Source organism: Malania oleifera, chromosome 12 (assembly GCF_029873635.1).
Source record: "Malania oleifera isolate guangnan ecotype guangnan chromosome 12, ASM2987363v1, whole genome shotgun sequence".
NCBI classification, from domain to species: domain Eukaryota; kingdom Viridiplantae; phylum Streptophyta; class Magnoliopsida; order Santalales; family Ximeniaceae; genus Malania; species Malania oleifera.
In genome coordinates this window covers 12,128,454-12,148,669 of record NC_080428.1, presented here as the reverse complement: position 1 = coordinate 12,148,669, position 20,216 = coordinate 12,128,454, and the positions used below count along the sequence as shown (strand labels likewise).

At 37.6% G+C, this 20,216-nt stretch overlaps 1 protein-coding gene across 2 annotated transcripts in view; it reads left to right on the top strand.

Moving 5' to 3' along the window:
* The first annotated feature begins 1,588 nt into the window (after window positions 1–1,588).
* Window positions 1,589–20,216, top strand: part of LOC131145143 (molybdenum cofactor sulfurase) — a 158,012-nt gene continuing 139,384 nt past the window's right edge. For both annotated transcript variants that reach the window (XM_058094244.1, XM_058094243.1), the window contains exons 1-2: window positions 1,589–1,900; window positions 2,276–2,374. In XM_058094244.1, coding sequence (XP_057950227.1) covers window positions 1,789–1,900; window positions 2,276–2,374 — 211 coding nt within the window. In that variant the 5' untranslated portion in view covers window positions 1,589–1,788. The remainder of the gene's footprint in view (window positions 1,901–2,275; window positions 2,375–20,216) is intronic.

Here is a 20,216-nt window from a genome sequence, read left to right as displayed (position 1 = left end):
AAGTTTGAACATTGTTTCCTTTATGCGACCCTTGTTGTGTTGTTGTTATGTTAAAGGTACTAGTGGACCTGTTAGATGTCGTGACTCGATGTCCAGTTGCCTTAAGCTTCCCTCTTTCCATGGATAAAAGTAAGTGTGGAGTAAACACATTTCCTCCGACAATTATCTTACGAGCTGCCTCACATGGGCTATTGAAATAATATGTAATGTGATAAAATGTTAGTTGCACAAGGGCTGTTATTGGCAAGCTATGAGCTTCTTTAAGGACAACATTGAAACACTCGACAAGGTTAGTGGTCATGTTCCTATACCTTCGTCCACCGTTGTGGCACTAAATCCACATATGAGGAGGGATCTAGTCAAAAAATGACTTTGCCAGTTCTCCACCTTCGAAAATTATCCTCTTCATCCACTTGTCAAATTTTCTTACCTAATGCTCCCTCCTTGCTTACTTCCCAAATGCTTTATATTAACATTTTCGACTTTAGTATTGAAGTTGCTTATCGAATGTTGAAGGCAAAATCGGTGATGGGCATGTGGTGGTTGCAAATCATGATTTCATTGCACGACAGCCAGGATGTCTGCATGCCCATCTGATATCCGAAAAATGTCATATCTATTGATAATGAAACAAAGACAACATAGAAACCAATTCTATGTGTTAAAACTTTCTTATTGGATAATGGCAAATGCAAGGAGAAATATTTGCATGTTTGCATCCGGAGACGTAGCAATAAGAAGTTTACATTTTTAGTAGAAAATGAGAATGTTCTAGAATTCATTTTAAATTTTTCTTCCTATCAAACATGTTGTTATAACATAAATAAAAGATAATAAAAGTTCAAATCATATAACATAATTCCATGCTATCAAACACAAAATTTCATATGCATTCATCATTTATTCAAATAAATTCAATATGAACAAATTTAGACATGAAAAAAACACTAACCTCAAATTGGGGGTTCCCAAAAGATGCTTCAAATTACAAAATTTACTTCAATATAACTAAATTCAACGTATAAAATTCTAATTTATATTACAAACTAATACAAATATGTACTCAAATTTATGAATCTTAGTAAAATAAAAGCAATGTTTAATGCAAAAAACCATATTTCATCTCTTTCTTTATATACTACATTCGCAAAGTTTGGATCCTACTTCGTCTTAGAACGTTAGAATTGTACAATCCGAACCCAATAGTCGCTTGCAAGTTCAAATCCTCATCAGATTGTCTTTCCCTCTGTGCTCTCTTTTTCGTTCTCGGTCTTCTTTGCGAATTGTAGAGGGAAAGAGGAAGGAGGAAGAAAATAAATATCAGAACAAAAAATATTACTTGAATTAGCATTTTTTGACCGCCACGTATCAGCGGCGGCAAACTCTCCCAATTTAAAAGACGCTGGACTTTTCTTTAAAAAAGTGCTGGATGGTTCAGTGTTATTTGAGACAAATCAAATGTGGAAATCAAGTTAAACCCAAACTTTTTTTAAAATATTTGTAATTAAATTAAAATTAAATTCGGAAAAAACTCGGAATATTACCACATGAGATTTTAACTTTGACTTTCAAAGGTGTTACTCGCGCCTTTGAAAACCCAGGCTTCGGGATGCGTCGTGTTGACAGGTGTGAATAGTGACGCTGTGCCGGCAATCGCCTGCTCCCTTCGGTCTCTCGTGATGGTGTGCTGACAACCGTCTGCTCACTTCGTTACGTCTCTCTCTCTCTCTCTCTCTCCGTCTCTGTGAAACCCAAGTTCTCCATCTCCCTGCTTGAGGGGTAACAATCATGAATGCTGATAAGCAAGAATTCCTTAAAGAGTTCGGTCGGTATTACGGCTACCCCAACGGTCCAAAGTCCATCGACGACATTCGAGCCTCCGAATTTAAGAGATTGGACGGTCAGCTTTCTTCCATCTTATTTTCACATCTTTCGTTCTTTTCCCAGAAAATACAGAAATGTAAATTCAGTAGCGGATGGTTGTACTTGCTAGCTGAGATCAAACCAGACAAAAGAAATGGGAAGGCTAGATGCTGTTTACTAGTTGTATTACTGGATTGCTGAGTTTTGTTTTTCCGGAAGCCAAACAATGAATAATCTAAGATTTCCAGCCTTACTTTTGTTTTCCGAACGACTAGACAGAGTTTTAGGAATCAATACACACACACACACATCTGTATGTATGTATGTATGTAGGTATATTGCTTTCTTGTGCTACGTTTTATGAACAGTTAAACAGGGGCTTAATGGATTGCGTGGGGATTGCGAATTGTAGGTCTTGTGTACTTGGATCATGCTGGGGCCACTCTATACTCTGAGTTACAGATGGAAGCAATCTTTAAGGATCTGACGACTTCTGTATATGGAAATCCCCGTATCCTGATGTACAGGTTTTATTATTTTGGATATGAGAACTGAGTTGAATTAGCTGCATTATAAATGGTTTGATTGAGTAATTATTTTATTGTTCAGAAGTTTATGTTCAAACTTCCTTGTGAATACTATGTTGGTCAATTTTTTGTTCCTAATGCTGTATTGTCTTCATGGACATTAGAGGTATTGGTATCAGTCAAATTATATCAAGCCATAATTAGCCTATCTATTTATGGCATGATTCTTGTATTATAGCTGTAAATATCTTGTGATTAGCTGTATATTTTAGCTTCCTATTTAGTTAGACAGGATTGATGTAATTGCTGAGATTCAGCCATGAAACTTCCATGTAATTAGCTGCCATGTAACTCCCATGTAATTAGCTCAAACGCTGCTATATAATGAGAAGAACCCTCACAAAGAAGACATTCAATACAATTGATATGGTATCAGAGCCTAAAACTTGAATTAGGTTTTCTGGGTCAATTTCTTTCGTGATTGTGAGGGTTGTTGAGTCACCTTAGGCAGTTTTCTTTGGTTTCAGGAATCTCTGGGCATTAGAGGTTCATTGTGGTGCGAGTTTTGTGGCTATTGGTAGTGTCTAGGCATCATTGTGGTGTTGCCAAGACATTCTTGTGAGAATTTTGTGGTCGGTAGTTTCTGGGCATAATTGTGGTGCTTTAGAGACATTCTGGTGTGAGTTTGTGGCTGTTTGAGATACCTGGAAGCTGTCGGCTTGAATCGGGGTGGTTGGTTGTACTCGATAGACTGTGTTGCATACGACTGAGGAGTTTGTGGCTGTCGGTGATACTTGGAGGCTGTTGGCTTGATTTGGGGTGGCTGGTTGTGCTGGACATATTGTATTGCACACACGGTTGCTTCTCTTTCTAGGGCATATAATTGTTTTGGGTTTGTTTTCTTTGTGTTGGGCTGTTTGGGCTTTGCTGGTTGGACTGGTTTTGACATGCTTCTAGTGTATTATGCAAGAGGGGTTATTTTAAGTCAATTGTTTTTAGGTTGTATTGGGCTTTGTGGGTTGGGCTGGTTTGTGCTTTGTTGGTTGGTGTTTTTCGCATTTTTTGTCTTGTCTTTTATTGTTGTGTTACGGGCAGCATGACTACCAACTCAGATTCTTGTGGTGTGTGCTTCACGGGTAAAAATTATGGTACTTGGGAATTTCAATCTTGCGTATTTGTTATGGGGAAGGAGTTATGCGGCCATATTGATGGTAGTGACCCAGCTCCAACTGAACTTCCTAAATTGATTCAGTGTAAGGTCAAAGATGCTAGAGTAATGTCATGGATTTTAGGATCTGTTGATCCTCAGATTGACCTATATCTGAGGCCGTACTAGACTGCTATAAGTATGTGGGAATTTTTGAAGAAAGTTTATAATCAGGACAACACAGCCCGACGTTTTCAGTTGGAATATGAGATTGCCAATTACACTCGGGGTGATCTCTCCATTCAAGATTATTTTTCTGCGTTTCAGGCCTTATGGGGTGAATTTGCTGACATGGTTTATGCTAAGGTGCTAGCTGCATCTCTCTCCGCTGTTCAGGAAGTTCAAGAACAGAGCAAGAGAGACTAGTTTTTGATAAAAATACGGCCCGAATTCGAGGCAACTCGCTCTAATTTGATGAACCGTGTTCCTTCTCCTTTATTGGATGTGTGTTTTAGAGAATTAATTTTGGGAGGAGCAGCGTCTTGCAACCCAAGTCATTTTTCAGCAAGATAAAATGACATCTAATGCCGTTGCGTATGCAGCTCATGGGAAAGGCAAGGGTAGGGTTATGCAAAAGGTTCAATGCTTCAGTTGCAAGGAGTATAGGCACATTGCATTGCTGCTCACTGTTCAAAGAAATCTTGCAATTACTGCAAGAAGCAGGGCCATATTATCAAAGGATGTCCTATTCGCCCCTAGAATCGTCAAGCTCATGCCTATCAGGCTGTGGTTGGTCCTTCTTCTTCTACTGGTTCTTCTACAGCTAGTGATCAATCTGCCCTTACTCCAGAGATGGTTCAGCAGATGATTATGTCTGCCTTTTCTGCCTTAAGGCTCCAAGGTGGTACTATTGCATCTCAATCTTGGCTTGTTGATTCTGCTGCATCCAATCATATGACTAAATTGTCTGACACTCTTTGCAATGTTCGCTTCATCCCAGATGCAAATAGCTAATGGGAGTCATTTAGCTATTGATGAAGTTGGGGATATTAATTCTTCTTTCAGAGATGTTTATGTATTTCCTGAACTTTCTGCTAGTCTTATCTCAATTGGCCTGTTAGTTGATAATAACTGTGAAGTTCATTTCTCCCGTGATGGTTTTCTTGTGCAGGATCAAGTTTCGAGGAAGATACTCGCGAAGGGGCCTAAAGTTGGCAGACTTTTTCCATTGCACTTTTCCATTCCTAGTTTATCTTTGGCTTGTATGACAGTTAATTCTCAGAGTGAAATATGGCACAAACATTCGGGTCAACCTAACTCTGTTGTTTTGTCTCATGTGTTAAGTTCTGGTCTATTAGGAAATAAAGAACATGTTTCTAAAGCTTTGTCATTTGATTGTTCGGTATGCAAACTTGGAAAAAGTAAAACTCTTTCATTTCCTTCTCATGGTAGTCGTGCTTCAAAATGCTTTGATTTTGTGCATAGTGATGTTTGGGGTATTTCTCCTGTAATTTCTCATGTTTGATACAAATATTTTGTGACATTCATTGATGATTTCAGTCGATATATTTGGGTCTATTTTCTTCGGTCCAAATTTGAGGTCTTGTCTGTTTTTCTGATCTTTGTAGCATATATTGAGACCCAATTTTCTATAGGTATTAAGATTTTGCGGTCTGATTCTAGTGGGGAATACATGTCCCATGAGTTTCATGATTTCTTACACCACAAAGGCATTGTGTCTAAACGCTCGTGTCCTAATACCCCACAGCAAAATGGGGTGGCCGAACGTAAGAACCCACATCTATTGGACGTTGTTCTCACCTTATTGCTTGAGTCCTTTGTTCCTTCTAAATTTTGGGTTGAGGCATTATCTACCGCAATTTACTTAATTAATAGATTGCACTCTTAGGTCTTGAATTTTGATTCTCCTTATTTTTGTTTGCATCATTAGCATCCTAGCTATCTTAATTTGCATGCTTTTGGTTGTGTTTGTTTTGTTCATTTACCTTCTCATGATCGTCACAAAATTTCTGCTCAGTCCGTTAAATGTTTCTTTATAGGTTATAGTATTTCTCACAAAGGCTATGTTTGCTATGATCCTAGTTCTAACAAATTTCGTACTTCCTGTAATGTTGTTTTCTTTGAAAATCAATATTACTTTTCTACCCATGTTGAGCCCTTGCCTGAGCTTAGTGTTCTTTCGTGTTTTGATGAATTGCCTCCTTTTCCTGAACGGTTCAAACGTGGAACTGTGTATACTTGACGTCTACCGACTTTGCCCTCTCTCGAGCTTGACTCTTCCTTCGCATCTAATCCAATGCCGTCTGCGCCTCCTGAGCCTGACATGGCTCCTGCACCTGGTCCTCGACGCTTTGCATGAGTATCACGCCCTCTTGATTGGTATGGTTTTAATGCTACTTTAACTTCTATTCCTATTCCTACATGCTTTTTTGAGGCTGTTAAACATGAATGTTGGCGGACAGCGATGGATGAGGAACTTTGGGCGCCCCAAGATACATGGGACGTGGTTCCTTGCTCGTCTAATATTAAGGCCATCAGTTGTAAATGGGTTTACTCTATCAAGCTCCGCTCTGATGGAACTTTGTACCGGTATAAGGCACGGTTGGTTGCCCTTGGGAACAAGCAAGAGTATAGGGTGGACCATGAGGAGACTTTTGCTCCGGTAGCCAAGATGACTACAGTGCGTACGGTTATTTCTATTGCTGCTTCCCAAGGCTGGCCACTCCATCAAATGGACGTCAAAAACGCATTTCTTCATGTTGATCTCAAAGAGGAAATTTATATGGTCCTCCCACCTAGTTTTTTCTCCTCCTCTTCTTCGAATGTATGTAAGTTGAAATACAAATGTGCCTTAAAGACAGCAGCTTGTTCTGCAATCCCAGGCAAGTTGCATAATCTTTTTTATTTTTATTTTTATGTTTAATTAATTTATTATTATTATTATTGAACAAACTGGCCAACATTATAAAGGCATTTTGGTTGTAGGTTAATTTGCTAATTAATAAATTTTTCTTTGGTTCCTCATGATTAATTTTTTTTTTTTTTATTATGTTAGGTCTTGATTGTTATCCAAGTTTATGTATTTTCCCTTCTTCCTTTTGCTTTTTAGTTTTGCTAGAGTAAATAGTATTTGACTTTGTTTAATTTATATCAAATAGTTATTGACTTTTTTAACTACTATATTTTCCTTTGTTGCTACAAAGGGAAAAACACTATTGCAATATTTGATCTAGGTTTTCATGTTGCTAGATTAGACTATTCTTATTGCATTCTGGCATAATATGATTGGCATACATATTACAATCGAACTCCGTATTCACGGATTTCATCACAGATTTTGATAAAATCCTTGATAATAAATTATTTTGCTTATTTATATACCTTCTTTTAGTATTTTTTTTAAAAAATAATTGGGATGTTAAATATATATTTTTTTAGTATTTTTTTATAAAAATAATTGGGATGTTAAGTTGTCCTTCAGTGTCTACTTAAACATTCAGTTTGTTTTATTTATTATTGCAATAGTTATCTTAGCAACAAAGCGGGGCCACTGAGTAATGCATGGCTATCCTTTATTGACAAAGTGCTCCACAGAGATTAACTTTCATGATATGCACCTAGCAACAACCGACCATCCAATTAAAGTGGTACGAGTTCCCAAGCGTCATTATCCTGTAATGCACGTACCTCTTCAACCATTGCAGTCCTTCACCCAAAATGTGATAAGGCTTCAGGAGTAGATTAGGAAGAGCAACACAATATAGGGTACAAACAAAATTGTAATATGAGAGTGACAAGATATCATAACACATGAAATTAAAAGTTGGATGTTGGATATAGGTGTGTTTACCTTTTTGAATACACCATATGAGGAAACCTAAGGCATAGTAGTAGAAGCTAGAGTGGGCTCTCCTCCCTTGAGTTGTTGCTTGTATACAAGTGCAAATTAGGGTGATTGAGGCATGAGAAAGATTCAAACTAGATGAAGATGTAAGTGGACGACTTGGTAGAGATAAAAAGTCAAAAATTAGGAAGGCTAGATAGAGGAAGGGATTCATCGAGGTCAATAGGGCTTGAGGTGTATATTATGTAGACTCAAAAGAAGACAACATCAGTAGAAATAAAACAATGATGCAAGGTAGGACCATAACAACAATATCCCTTTTGAGTACATGAGTAGCCCAAAAAAATACATTTCATAGCATGAGGATCCAACTTATTCACTCCTGGAGTCAACTGATGAACAAAGGATACACAATTATCTGAGGTGATGAAGAAAATAATGGAGCACGTAGGAAGAAAGCATAATATGGGTACATTATTGCCAAGAATAGGGGATGGTATTCTCTTCATAAAAGGGAGTGATGCAGGGGCAGCATCAAGGTTTTGTAGCCATGGAAGAATTTAGAAGAAATGGAAGAGATGAAGGAAGGGAAGGGAGGAGAGAGGAGATACCAAGAGAAAACTTACGTTCAATTCAACAATTCAAATTCATTAAAAACTGCCTACATCATGGCTTTCATACACTATTTATACGAAAGCCTATAAACACATGAAATTACACACATACCCCTAAAGCTACATTACATTACAAACATACCCCTAAAACACGCAATTACTACAAACAAGTCCCCAACATAAATAATCCTAATACAAACAAACTACACACAAATACTTAAAACAACTATCTAAGCACCTTTGGGTTTTGGACCCAATAAACCATTCACCCTATTCTTTGACATAGGCCTTCTAATTGGGTTGAAATGATCCATCCAAATAGCCACTTCTCTTCCTACATCAATTCCCTCCTTCCAAAAAGAATTTGACTCTGTTAAGTTGTTGAAAGTACCAAGGAGTCTATCACCATGAATAGAGTCGTCTCGTTTCATAAGAAAGGTACACTTCAACTTGATGAGTGGAAGAATTCATGATGACATCAATTTATACTTCTTTTGTCAATGGAGAGGGAATAAGAATTCTCATATCCATCATGCTTCACCTTCCTATCAACTAACCGTGGTCGGACTGAAAGAATGTGACAAATTTTGAGAGGAAGAATATCACATTGCACTGTCTCCATAATGGAACCAATCTTGAAGGTAAGTAAGCAGTGATCATGGACCTTCAAGTTGGTATTATTCACCCAAGCAATTTTGTATTGTTTGGGATGAGGCTCTACTTCCAAATTTAACTTCTTCACAGCTTCTTCATAAACTACATTTGTGCAATTGCCAGGATCAATAACCAAAGTACAAAGCTGTTTTTGACGTATCACTTGACTTTGAAAGATGTTGGTCCGCCTCCAATCCTTTGTCTCTTTAACCTTGTGGGAAGAGAGCATATGTCGAAGCACTAAACAAGTTTTCAAATTGCCATCATCATCTAAGTCACTTGGGTTTTCTATTTCAGCTTCCACTACTTGAGTATCATCATCATCTTCTTCTTATTTTTCTGCAACAGCCATGAATTGGTTAGGACATTGTGCAGTTCGATGTCCAAAACCTTGACATTTAAAGCATTTGAGTGATGGTTGGCTCTTAGAAGTTGTTCTGGAATGCTTAGGAGTCTTCCAAGAGGTATTAATCTGAACACCTTGACCCAATTGCTCAACTGTCTTCTCTTGTACAACTCCACTAGTACTTTTCTCAAACCGAAGGGCTGAAGTAGCTCTAGGAGGATTGCATTGCATGTCCTCCTCAATGTGAGTGGCAACTTGTGCTGCATGAGTGACAACAGCTATTCCACCATCTTGTTTGGTAGGAAATGCCATGGGCCTTTTACCTTGCAACTTTGGTTGGTAGCCTATTCAAAGCACCAGTAATAGTCTCCAAAGCATGTTCCATATTCTGTACCCTACGCGATAACAATTCCCCCTTTGCAAACAAATTCAACATTGGTCACCATGATGCAATTATATGAAGCAAATTACAAACTACACTTTCAATTATTTAAGAACAATCTTCAAGTCACCTTTAATCTGGAGTATCACACAGAAATGAAACAAATTTACTAATAAAACTCACAAATGCAGCAAAAAAAACCTGATTTTTGATGCTGGTAGCAGCAATTTCAATGTTTCGTGCCAAAATTATCGTGCTTGCTTGCAATATGTTGTGTCGACAACAAAATATCTCCTTGCAGGTCAAAATTTTGTGGAGAAAATCTAAAATCTCATGGCTGAAGTAATTTTTCATGAGACTAGAAATTGTAGAAAAAGTTGGAAGTTTCCCAGTTGCAGAACATCGACACGTGGGGTGTGTGCACCGCCAGTGAGGCATCTCCGACAATGAAACTTGGGTTGAGGGGAGATCAGCGGATGAGGAGTTTATTGGTGGTGGCAGTGTTATGAGAAAAGCACAGGAGATGAGAGTTTTCGAAGTGCCAACTGTGGGAGAAATTTTGGCCAGCGTGTGGGGTGTCTTCCAGTGGTTGGACGGCGATGAAAATTGGAGGGGAAGGGTTTTTTTTGGGGGGGGGGGGGGGGGGGTTTGTTTTCGATGGGATGGGTGGCGTTGCCAAGAAGGGGTCTGGAAGGTGGTGCTTGAGATTTGGGGACACGACTGGAATTTCTCAATTTCTGAGAGAATTGAGAAAATTAGCAGAGAAAGGGGGGAGAAGAACAGGGCAGAAGAGAAGAGGGAAGGGGATGATGGGAGGATTGAAATGGAAGAATGGAGATCCAAGTTGGGCTCTAATACCAAATGATGCAAGCGCAGCATCAAGTTTCTGCAGCCATGGGAGAATTTAGAAGACATAGAAGAGAAGAAGGAAAAGGAAGGGAGGGGAGTGGACATACCTAGGGAAAATTCACGTTCAATTCAACAATTCAAATTCATTAACAACTGCCTACATGGCTTTCACACACTATTTATAAGAAAGCCTCTAAACACATGAAATTACATACATACCCCTAAAACTACATTACGTTTCGAGCATACCCCTAGAGTGCACAATTAGTACAAACAAGCCCCCAACATAAATAGTCCTAATACAAGCAAACTATACACACATACTTAAACAACTAACCATTCACCCTATTCTTTGACATAGGCCTCCTAATTGGGTTGAAATGATCCATCCAAATAGCCACTTCTAGTCCTACATCGAGGAGGCAACTAGCACATCATCACTCCCACTTTAGGGACATTCATATGATTGGGTATGATTGACTTCAAGGATATGTCTATTTTTTCTCTTTACAATTCTGTTTTCTTTGCAGACTGTGTGTACAAGATTATGGAATATTTGACTTGTTTATATAGATATAAGTTGGGTACTGAAATACTCCTTAGCATTATCATTGTGAAAATTAAGTCTTTGTTGCTTAACAAAAGGCACAAAAGACATGAAATAATTCTAAACAGTCCTTAATTAAATAAAGCCATCTACAAAATATCGATAAATCAACTTTGACAAAGCTTGATTAAGACCCGAATGAACTAACATGAAAGGGTGTACTGTAAATGGTTTTACCTCATCTAATGGAGGATGATCAATACAACAATGCATTTATGGTGATATAGTAGTGGTATTGCAAGCAATAGAAGGAAACAGAATGAGGAAAAATGATAATGAACGATTTGTGGATTTTTTAATCTTGCAAAGTAACACAAGATTAAAGGGGAATTTAGGAACATACAAAACAGGAAAAGTAAGACTGAAGAAGTGGGATTTATCCCTATTCCCTTGGTAGTAGTGGAGCCATGAGCAAGGCAACATGAGGTAAGCTTTCAAAATATTGGAGGCTGGAAAATAAATTGGTTATACTGGTCAGTAGTGGCTTAATCTATATGGGAGAAATACTGGATGATAGACAAGCACTAGAGTTACCTACATGAGCAAGAGAACGGGAAGCTTGTTGGGATGCTTGATGCTGCAGGAACTTTGATTAACTCTTTCTCTGAAATGGATACAGTACACCACTCCCTACTTGTTGAGCTCAGAAGAGTGGAACTTGTGGTGGCTACATTGGCGACATAGGGCGGTTTACCATGAAGATCCCAATACCATGTGACCTTCTCATCCACAAAGAGTGCACTTGTATGGGGGCCTCTTCCAACATGGTCTTAAATGTCCACGAAATTGTTGAAAGTGGAAAAATTTCAACTTTCCATCACTCTTGTAATTGAAATGGCGATCAATTTCAATCTTGCATAATTTCAATCGAAATTCCAATGAATCATTCGAAATTTAAATCTCGAAATTTTAGTGAAACTTGACAATAATTTAACTATAGAATGAAATTTCCTTAGAATTCAAATGTGAGATTTAGATGCAAATTGAAATTTCTATCTTAATTCATCTTATTTTTTCAATTGAAATAAAGATTATTACAAAGGCTTTTGAAATTATATGAAAAATAAAACTTACAGCGACATTTTATTTAACCATTCACGTCTAAATTATCTTTATTTGTATAATAAATAATATTTAATTGATTTATGAATTTCATTTATACTAGTTGAATATGTGTAATACATATTATATTACAAATATGTTTAATACATATTATATAACTAATATGTTTAATGCACATAGTAGATTACAACTATTGCATCTCATACACGACATAGATGCATTTAATTTGTAATATATTAGTCCTAAAACTTACATTATTATGTCTAGTAACCATTTCTAAAGTTTCATAAAAGAATTCCATGCTTTACTACTAATTTCCATCATTTTTCAAATCAAAATAAATATTGACATCGAAACCAAAATTTTCGTCGAAACTTTTGTACTTTTGGAGCTTTGAAATTTTAGTTGAAATTGAAATTTAAGACCTTGCTAGCACATCCACGCCTTCCACCATGACCACTTGAACCACCTTGTAACAAGAGCAGTCTTCTTGGAGGTAGAGGTTTAAAAATTGGAACCAAGGGCTATGGAATGTGTGTGGGAGCAAACATGAAGGACATGAGAATAAACATCATCAAAGGATGGCCACTCAACTCTACCTAGAATCTGAGACCAAGATTGCCTCAAATTTGGGTTTCAAACCTATTAGGACTCGAAGGATTGTCATATGCTCCCTCTCTTTTTTCATCTCACGAACATTGGCTGTTATGGGTTGCATGATGTTGAGTTCATTGTGGATGTGCTTTATCTTTGTTAAAGACTCCGTGACACTTGCAGTTGAAAGTTTATATTGTACATACATGTAATGTCACTTGTATATAAGAGCATGACGCAATCTAAAATCTCCTTGCATACATCCAGATTCATGCACATGCATGGAATCTTATATTCCATTGAGTTCCCAAGACAATCAATGCATCTTCCCGAGTCCAAACATCTTTTCTTTTGTTGTCATCAACTCGAAAAATTGAACTAAGTGTTCTAATTTGCCTAAGCATTAAATAGATCTCGACAACCTTATATCACTTCGCATAATTCATTCCATCCAACTTTTTAGTAGGTATTTGTGGTATTGATGAAGGGAGCATACTTATAAGATTCATGGACTTCGTCCAAGCACTCCCAAACAAGACCAACAAGGAACACAGTTAATGGAACAACAACAAACAAGGGGAACAAGTGGAACAAGTGTAACAACCACTAATGAGTCACAAACAAACTAGCATAACAATGCCACAACCTTGAGGAAGGCAGTTACAATTGACATAAAACTTGCTATCAAACAATCATTAACCAAGTTACATGAGTGAACGACTAAAAAAGGTTGGATCCTCGAAAAGGAAAAAAACATGACCTGCAACTTGATATTATGGAGTATAGAGGGATTGAAGGAATATGGGAAGAGGTCGGAGAAAAACCAATGCTTAACAAAGCCTTATGTGTGACGCAAGGTGTGGGAGGAGTCGACCTTCAATTGGTGCATGTGTTAGTGGTTCTACGATGATGAAATTGGAGGAGAGTTTAGATCAACAGTCTGTGGGTTTGGTTTTCAAAATCTACTTGGATTCTTGCGGTTTTGAACTCCTAGAGTTGTTTTGAGTCTTTGGTGGTGTGGGTGACCCTCCTACAATGCAAACATGCAATGATGCAAAGCATATAAGGTTAGAGGTTTTTCTTGCAAAGGCTATGACATTTATGGTTTAGGTTTTGATCAAGCTTTGTTTTGATATCATGTTGAAGTATTGTGTAAATTGGAAGACCTAATCATGATGATAGGTCTCTCCTCTATTTATAGTATATTGGGCAAGCATGGGCTTATAGCTTGTAGGTCCCTATTGAATGAATCAGGGAAATTGAACATGAATGGGTAGAAAATAAAAAAGTCTCATACTTTAGATATGGCTAGAGCTTCGAGCCCATCTGATTGAAGGTTTTGGGTAGAACTGACAACGGTAATGGGTCTCTCAAAACAAAGTGAGATGGACATAACTCATGGGCAGATACTTCAAGCCAACACAATAGGAGAAGGTTTAGATGCACAGCATAGGAAAGCTTTGAAATCAAAGGAAGGCAGTCTTAATGAAGCTTTGTTGTCCAATAGGGAGGATAATATTGTTACATGTAGAGACTCTCAGCCAACCCCATATATGATATTGGTGAAGTACAAAGAAACTCAAAACCCCTTGGTAATGGAATGGAAGTATTGAATACTATTAATCAATTCTTCCTTCATGTTCAGATTTGTTGGAGAACTAGTGGGTTATGCCAAAAGGGCAACTAGAGGATGATTCATCTTTTTCATTTGGAGGATGATTGGAGTAGCATGTGAGAGTTTGAGAAGTGATTGCTGGTTGACCAGTTGAGAGCTGATTTTGTACTAGCATAAGAGGTTGGTCTGCTGCAGCTTTTGAAGGGAATTTCAGAGAGGAAGTAAAGGAAGATTTGGGCCTAAATGTAATTTTTGTGAAGAATGCACAGCAGCTGGAGAGATATTGTCTGCATTTGAACTCTGATCTTGTGCAAGGAGGTAAGATTTTCTTAAACACAATTTTGATCAGATGAAAGCCTTAATTAGTGGGAGGTCTTTGCCCTTAGACCTTGAGCACGATATCATTCTGGTGGATAATTGGGCTATACCTTTTTTCTGTTATTAGGAGGGATAATTTTGTAATGGGAGATTCTCCAATGTTGGATCTTGGTCCAGTGGAGGATCTGAGTTCCTCTAAAACTAGTAAAGGTATTGTTCCCTTTCCTATTCAATCTTTTCTTTGTTTTGATACCTTATGCCAAAGGGAGGAGTTTTTTAGGAGGCATTCCTCTAGGTTTAGCTTTGGGGGAGGAGAGAGAGAATATAAAGACTCGCAATGACTCCTTGATGACCTTGTTTGGAACTAGTAGATCTTGTAGGCAAGGAGGTGAGGTTGGGTTTAAGCCCAATAACTTATTAGAGGAAGGAGAAGAAAGTTCAGAAAGAGTTAAAAAATCTACCTTACTCTACTAATTATGGGGGTTGTAAAGGGTTGGGAAGGGTGGCAATCATGTAAGTTTATGAGGATTATTAGTTGGATCGTGAGAGGTTTAGGGGTTATTAGGAAGAAGAGTTTGATCAATGACGTTTTTGACTAGGTTTTCCCCGATACTGTTCTGATGTTGGGAACTAAGCTAGCGATGATATATTGCGGGAGGGGTGTTGTTAGGAGCACTTGAGAGATCGTTGTAGGGATTGAGACTTTTTACCAATTATTCCTCCAAAGGTGCTTCGGGAGCTATTCTTGCATTGTGGTATATTTTTTCTATTTCCAAGGTATAGAGTTTGATGGGGTTTTTTCCGCTCTTTGTTTCAGTTGAAATGAAAGGGAGGGTTAGTGGTGGGTTCCTTTTGTGTACGGCCCCTCTAGACCAACATTTAGGAGTTCTTTTTGGGATGAGCTTTATTATTTTTTTGGCTCTTATTCCTCTAGATGGATCGTGGGTGGTGATTTTATGTAGTAAGGTTTTTGGGGAAGAAATATGGGGGGAGTAGATTGACAGCTAACATGCAGCATTTTGACTTGCTTATTAGGGAATGCAGATTGCGAGATCTCCTTTTGAGTAATGCTACTTTTACTTGGTCTATTGGGGTGGGTGGGTAGGCGGGCGGGCTAGGGCAGTGGCTATTGGCTAGTAGGCTTGTTAGGTTCTTATTTTGTAGTGAGTGGGAGGACGAATTTTATAATCTCTCCTAAACTGTTTTACCAAGGCTCACTTCCTGATCATTTCCCTATTATGTTGGAGTTGAGTAAGGTTTCTTGGGGTCCTACTCCTTTTAGGTTTGAAAATATGTGGCTTGGTCATGTGACTCTTGAGCTGTTGGTGAGGAAATCTTTGGGATAGGATATGCAGAGGCACTGAGAAGGGTTTATATTTATGAGGAAACTAAAGCATTTGAAGGAGAATTTGGAAGTTTAGAATAGGGAGGTGTTTGGTGATCATAGAATTAGAAAAATCCAACATTCTAGGTGAGTTGGCTTCTTTAGATAGGAACAAAGAGGATCGTAACCTTTTGGAAAGTGAGGAGGTGAAAAGGATTTCCTTGAAGAATGAGCTGAAAGAGGTGCTTTTTAAGGAAATGAGGAGTTTGAGGCAAAAGACCAAGTTTAAATGGGTCAAAGAGGGTGATTGCAATTCTTGTTTCTTTCGTAGGTTGGTAAATGAGAAAAGGAAACAGAATTATGTTAGAGAGTTGGATGTGGGAAGGCATAGGATTATTCTTGATGCTAGTTGGATTGCTTCTGAGATCACTGATTTCTATTCAAGCCTGTATTCTAAGGAGGTTGTTTGTAGACCGATGGTTGAGGGGTTAGAGTGGAATCCCATTTCTGGAGGTCAGATGAGTTGGTTAGAAAGACCTTTTGATGGGGAGGAAGTGAGTGGTGTTGTTTTTGGGATGGAGAGGGATAAGGATCTGGACTGGATGGTTTTAATATGGCTTCCACACCCCCTCGGCACCTGCCAAGGATTGTTAGGATGTGGTTAAAGGGGATTTGATTAAAATATTTATTGAACTTTATGGGAATGAGGTTTTCAGTGACAGCATTAATTCCACATTTATTTCTTTGATGCCCGAGAAGAGTAGATCTATTAAAATAGAGGACGTTAGATCAATTAGCCTAGTTTCTAGTGTGTATCAGATCATTGCTAAAGTATTAACTAATAGGATGAGCGTACTTGATAAGACGATTTCTAGTGCTTATAACACGTTCATAGGGTTAGACAAATAGTGATGCTATTTTGATAGCTAGTGAAGTGGTTGAAGTATTTGAAGGAGAACGAAGAGGGGTTTCATTTTTAAATTGGATTTTGAGAAGGCCTATAATGTAGTTAGTTGGATAAAATCTTTTTGAGAAGAGGTTTTGGTGAGAGATGGCATCGGAGGATGAAGGGTTGAATGTCAAATGTGTGTTTTTGGTAATAGTGAATGGTGAAGCTAAGTCTTGGTTTAGTGTCTCGAGGGGCATTAGACAAGGTGATCGACTTTCCCCTTTTCATTTGTTTTTGTAGCTGATGTTTTGAGTAGGATGGTGGATAGAGCAGTGGATAGGGGGCTGGTTAAAGGGTTGGCAGTGGGGAGAGAGGGAGTGGTGGTTTCTCATCTTTAGTGTGGTGATGACACCATTTTTTTAGATGGTCATAGCCTTTCTTCTAGGGGTATAATGGATTTTCTTCATGTCTTTGAGAGGGTGTCCGGGCTTAAGATTAACATGGGGGATAGTGGTCTAACAAGTATTAATATGCCTAATGAGCATGCAAGGGAATGGGCTTCTAAGGTGGGGTGTGGTTTATTCATTGGCCTTTGACTTATTTATGGGTCATTTTTTGGGGTAACCCCATATTTGTGGATTTTTGGAACCCAGTAGTGGAAAGGGTGGGGAAGCATTTTGATGGCTGTGAGGGGGCTTTTTTCTCTCTTGGGGATAGGATCACTCTTATTTAGGCTTGTTTGTCTAGTATTCCGTTGTACTTGTCAATTTTTAAGATTCTTGTGCGGATTGCTAGCAAGATTGAGAAGATTATAAGAGATTTCTTGCGGTTTGGACAAGGGTTATATGGATCTTTTAATTAGTTGGGATGTGGTGTGCATGTCTAAAATGGAGGGTGGTTTGGGTCTTGGAAGTTGGTGTCTAAAAGCTCTCTTAGCTAAATGGTTGTAGCATTTTCTCCTAAAGGATTCTTCCCTTTGGGATAGAGTCATTAGAAGCAAATTCGGGGTGAGTGAGAATAGTTGGGGCACCAATGTTAGTTTTTGATGTTCTTTTGAGAGTATTTGGAGATCTCTCTCTCAGATTTATCCTTTATTCACTCCTCATGCTATATTTGTGGTGGGAAGAGGTTCTCAGATTCGTTTTCGGAAAGACCTTTGGTTGGGGAATGCTGTTTTATACACATTTTTTTTTTCTTGTCTACTTTGTTGGAGCTTATGGGAGAATAGCGTTATTTCATTCTTTTCAGGTGAGTTGGATAGTCCTTTGGCTTCTTAGGATTTTCATTTTAGGAAACCTTTTAAGGATAGAGAATTGGCTAAGCTGCCGTTGTTGTTGATTTTATCGAATAGTTGTCATCTTTCCTCTGTGAGGAATGTTCGTTCTTTGTCCTTGGACCATTTGGGGGTATACTCTTGCAAATCTTTTTTTGAGTTCTTGATCCACTATAATTCCTCCCTTTTCTCTTTATTCTATTATTTGGAAGGCCAAGGTTACCCCAAAAATTATGGCTTTTACTTGGTTGCTTGTGCTTAATAGAATCAATACTAGTTACTCGTTGCAGATTAGGAGACTGTTGAAGGCACTTTCTCTTGATGTTTGTGTGCTTTGCTATAATAATTCTCAGAGACTGCATCTCTTTTTTTTTTTTTTGGCACTGTGATTTTGCATGGAGAATTCAGAACAAGTTATTTGGTATCCTGGGAGAAAGTTGAGTTTGTCTAGATTTGGTGGAGGAACTTTTGGATATTTCATTTGTGGGCTTTGGTAGGAGGAAGGATAGGGCTGCATTATGGAAGTGTGGTTTCCTTGCAGTATTGTGGAGGTTATGGTTGGAGCATAATGCACTGATCTTTTTGGGAAAGGAGTTGAATTGGTTGTTGGTTTGGGAAAAGATTCACTATTTGGCTTCATGGTAGTGTGTTTGAATTGGGTATTTTAATGGTGTGATCTTTCTGGAAGTTCAGCAAGATTGGAGCAATCTGTTGGTTTGATTTTGGGACTTATGGTTTTGTTTATTTTCTTTTCTTTGCTTTGTTGTTCTTAGATTTTCCTTCTGTATTGTTCCAGGTTTTATTGGGAGATGTCATATTCTCCTCTATGTAAATTCTTAATCTATCAATGAATTCTCTTCTTTTGCTACAAAAAAAATTTAGAAACTATTAATAGAAATAATAATGCCAGATTGTAAAATATTATAAACTAGATATATTAAGGACAAATATGCAGTGCTAAGGTGCAATAACTGTAATATAATAATCATATTAAGCATATTCAATTAATATAGATGAAGTTCATTAGTAATGCAAATACAAATAATTATTATTATTCAAAAGTATGAAAGCTATTCATACCCTTTTTATATTATTTTCAATAAAAAACAAGATAAATAAAGAGCGAAATTTCTTTTTTGACATTTATTTTGTCAGGGGTGGGGGGGGGGGGGGGAGGGGAGGATAGATTGCAGCTTAGGTTTTGATCTCAAGTTTGAATTTCAAACAAATTTCATTTTATAGTTAGAGTTTGGAAAAATTTCGTTGAAATTTCGAGTGATTTATGGAGATATCAATGGACATTTTGTAAAATGGAAATCAACTGCCATTTCGGTTCGAGGGTGGTGGAAAGGGGAAGTCTCAACAATTTCGTAGAAATTGAAGACCATAGTGAGTGATGTGCAATTTATATACTTTGTAGTTGTAGAGTTATGATAGATTCAAGTAGACACATTTATTCAAATTAGATGTGAAAACATTTGCAATTAAGATATAGATCCATTAAAGGAATGATAAATGACACTGCTATATTAATTAATTTTGCAAGGTCTGAGAAAAAATCTTGCTAAAGATATGTGCAAGTGTAAGATAGGCATTTTTAATTTGTTGAGGGGGGTGGGCTTAGACCACATGGAGTCACCAACAAGAGAAGCCTAACCTTTATTATTAGACATCTCATGAAAGAATTAGGTTGCTGGCCAACAATATATATATCAAGCTTTAGCATATGTTTAACTAGCTTATTATCATTATTGAACAACTTATCCCACTTTATTTTCCACTGCTGGGAAAGTTTCTTTATAACATGTCCTAAAGCAGTTGAAGCTCTTGGGGAATTAACAAGATTAAGCTCTATAACTAGGAAAGGAAGGGCTTAAAGAGGGGTTCTTTTAGTTAGGGCTTGCTAGTTTTCTTTTGTTTGTGTTTCCTTTTGTATTTCTTCTCTTGTTTTCTTTTGATTTTTCTGATTTGAGGATTTATTATCCTCTCCTAGTTTGTAAATCTCTCTATTCTTCCTCCTAATATAATTTCTTTTGCAATAAAAAAGAATGTGCTAAACAGCTAAACTTGTGTAGTGTAGAAGAATCTTAGGGCTGCCTTTTTAAGTCTTAAATTTAAAGGTAGTGCGATTGCTACCTTTTGGGGTTTGATTAATCTTTTATAATTGTACTGGATTAATAATGTTTTCTGACTTTGGATGAATGAATATTATTATAAATTTGTTATTATTATTTGGAAATTATCGTAGCACTTTGGTTTAACCATCATTAAATCCCAAGAAGATGGG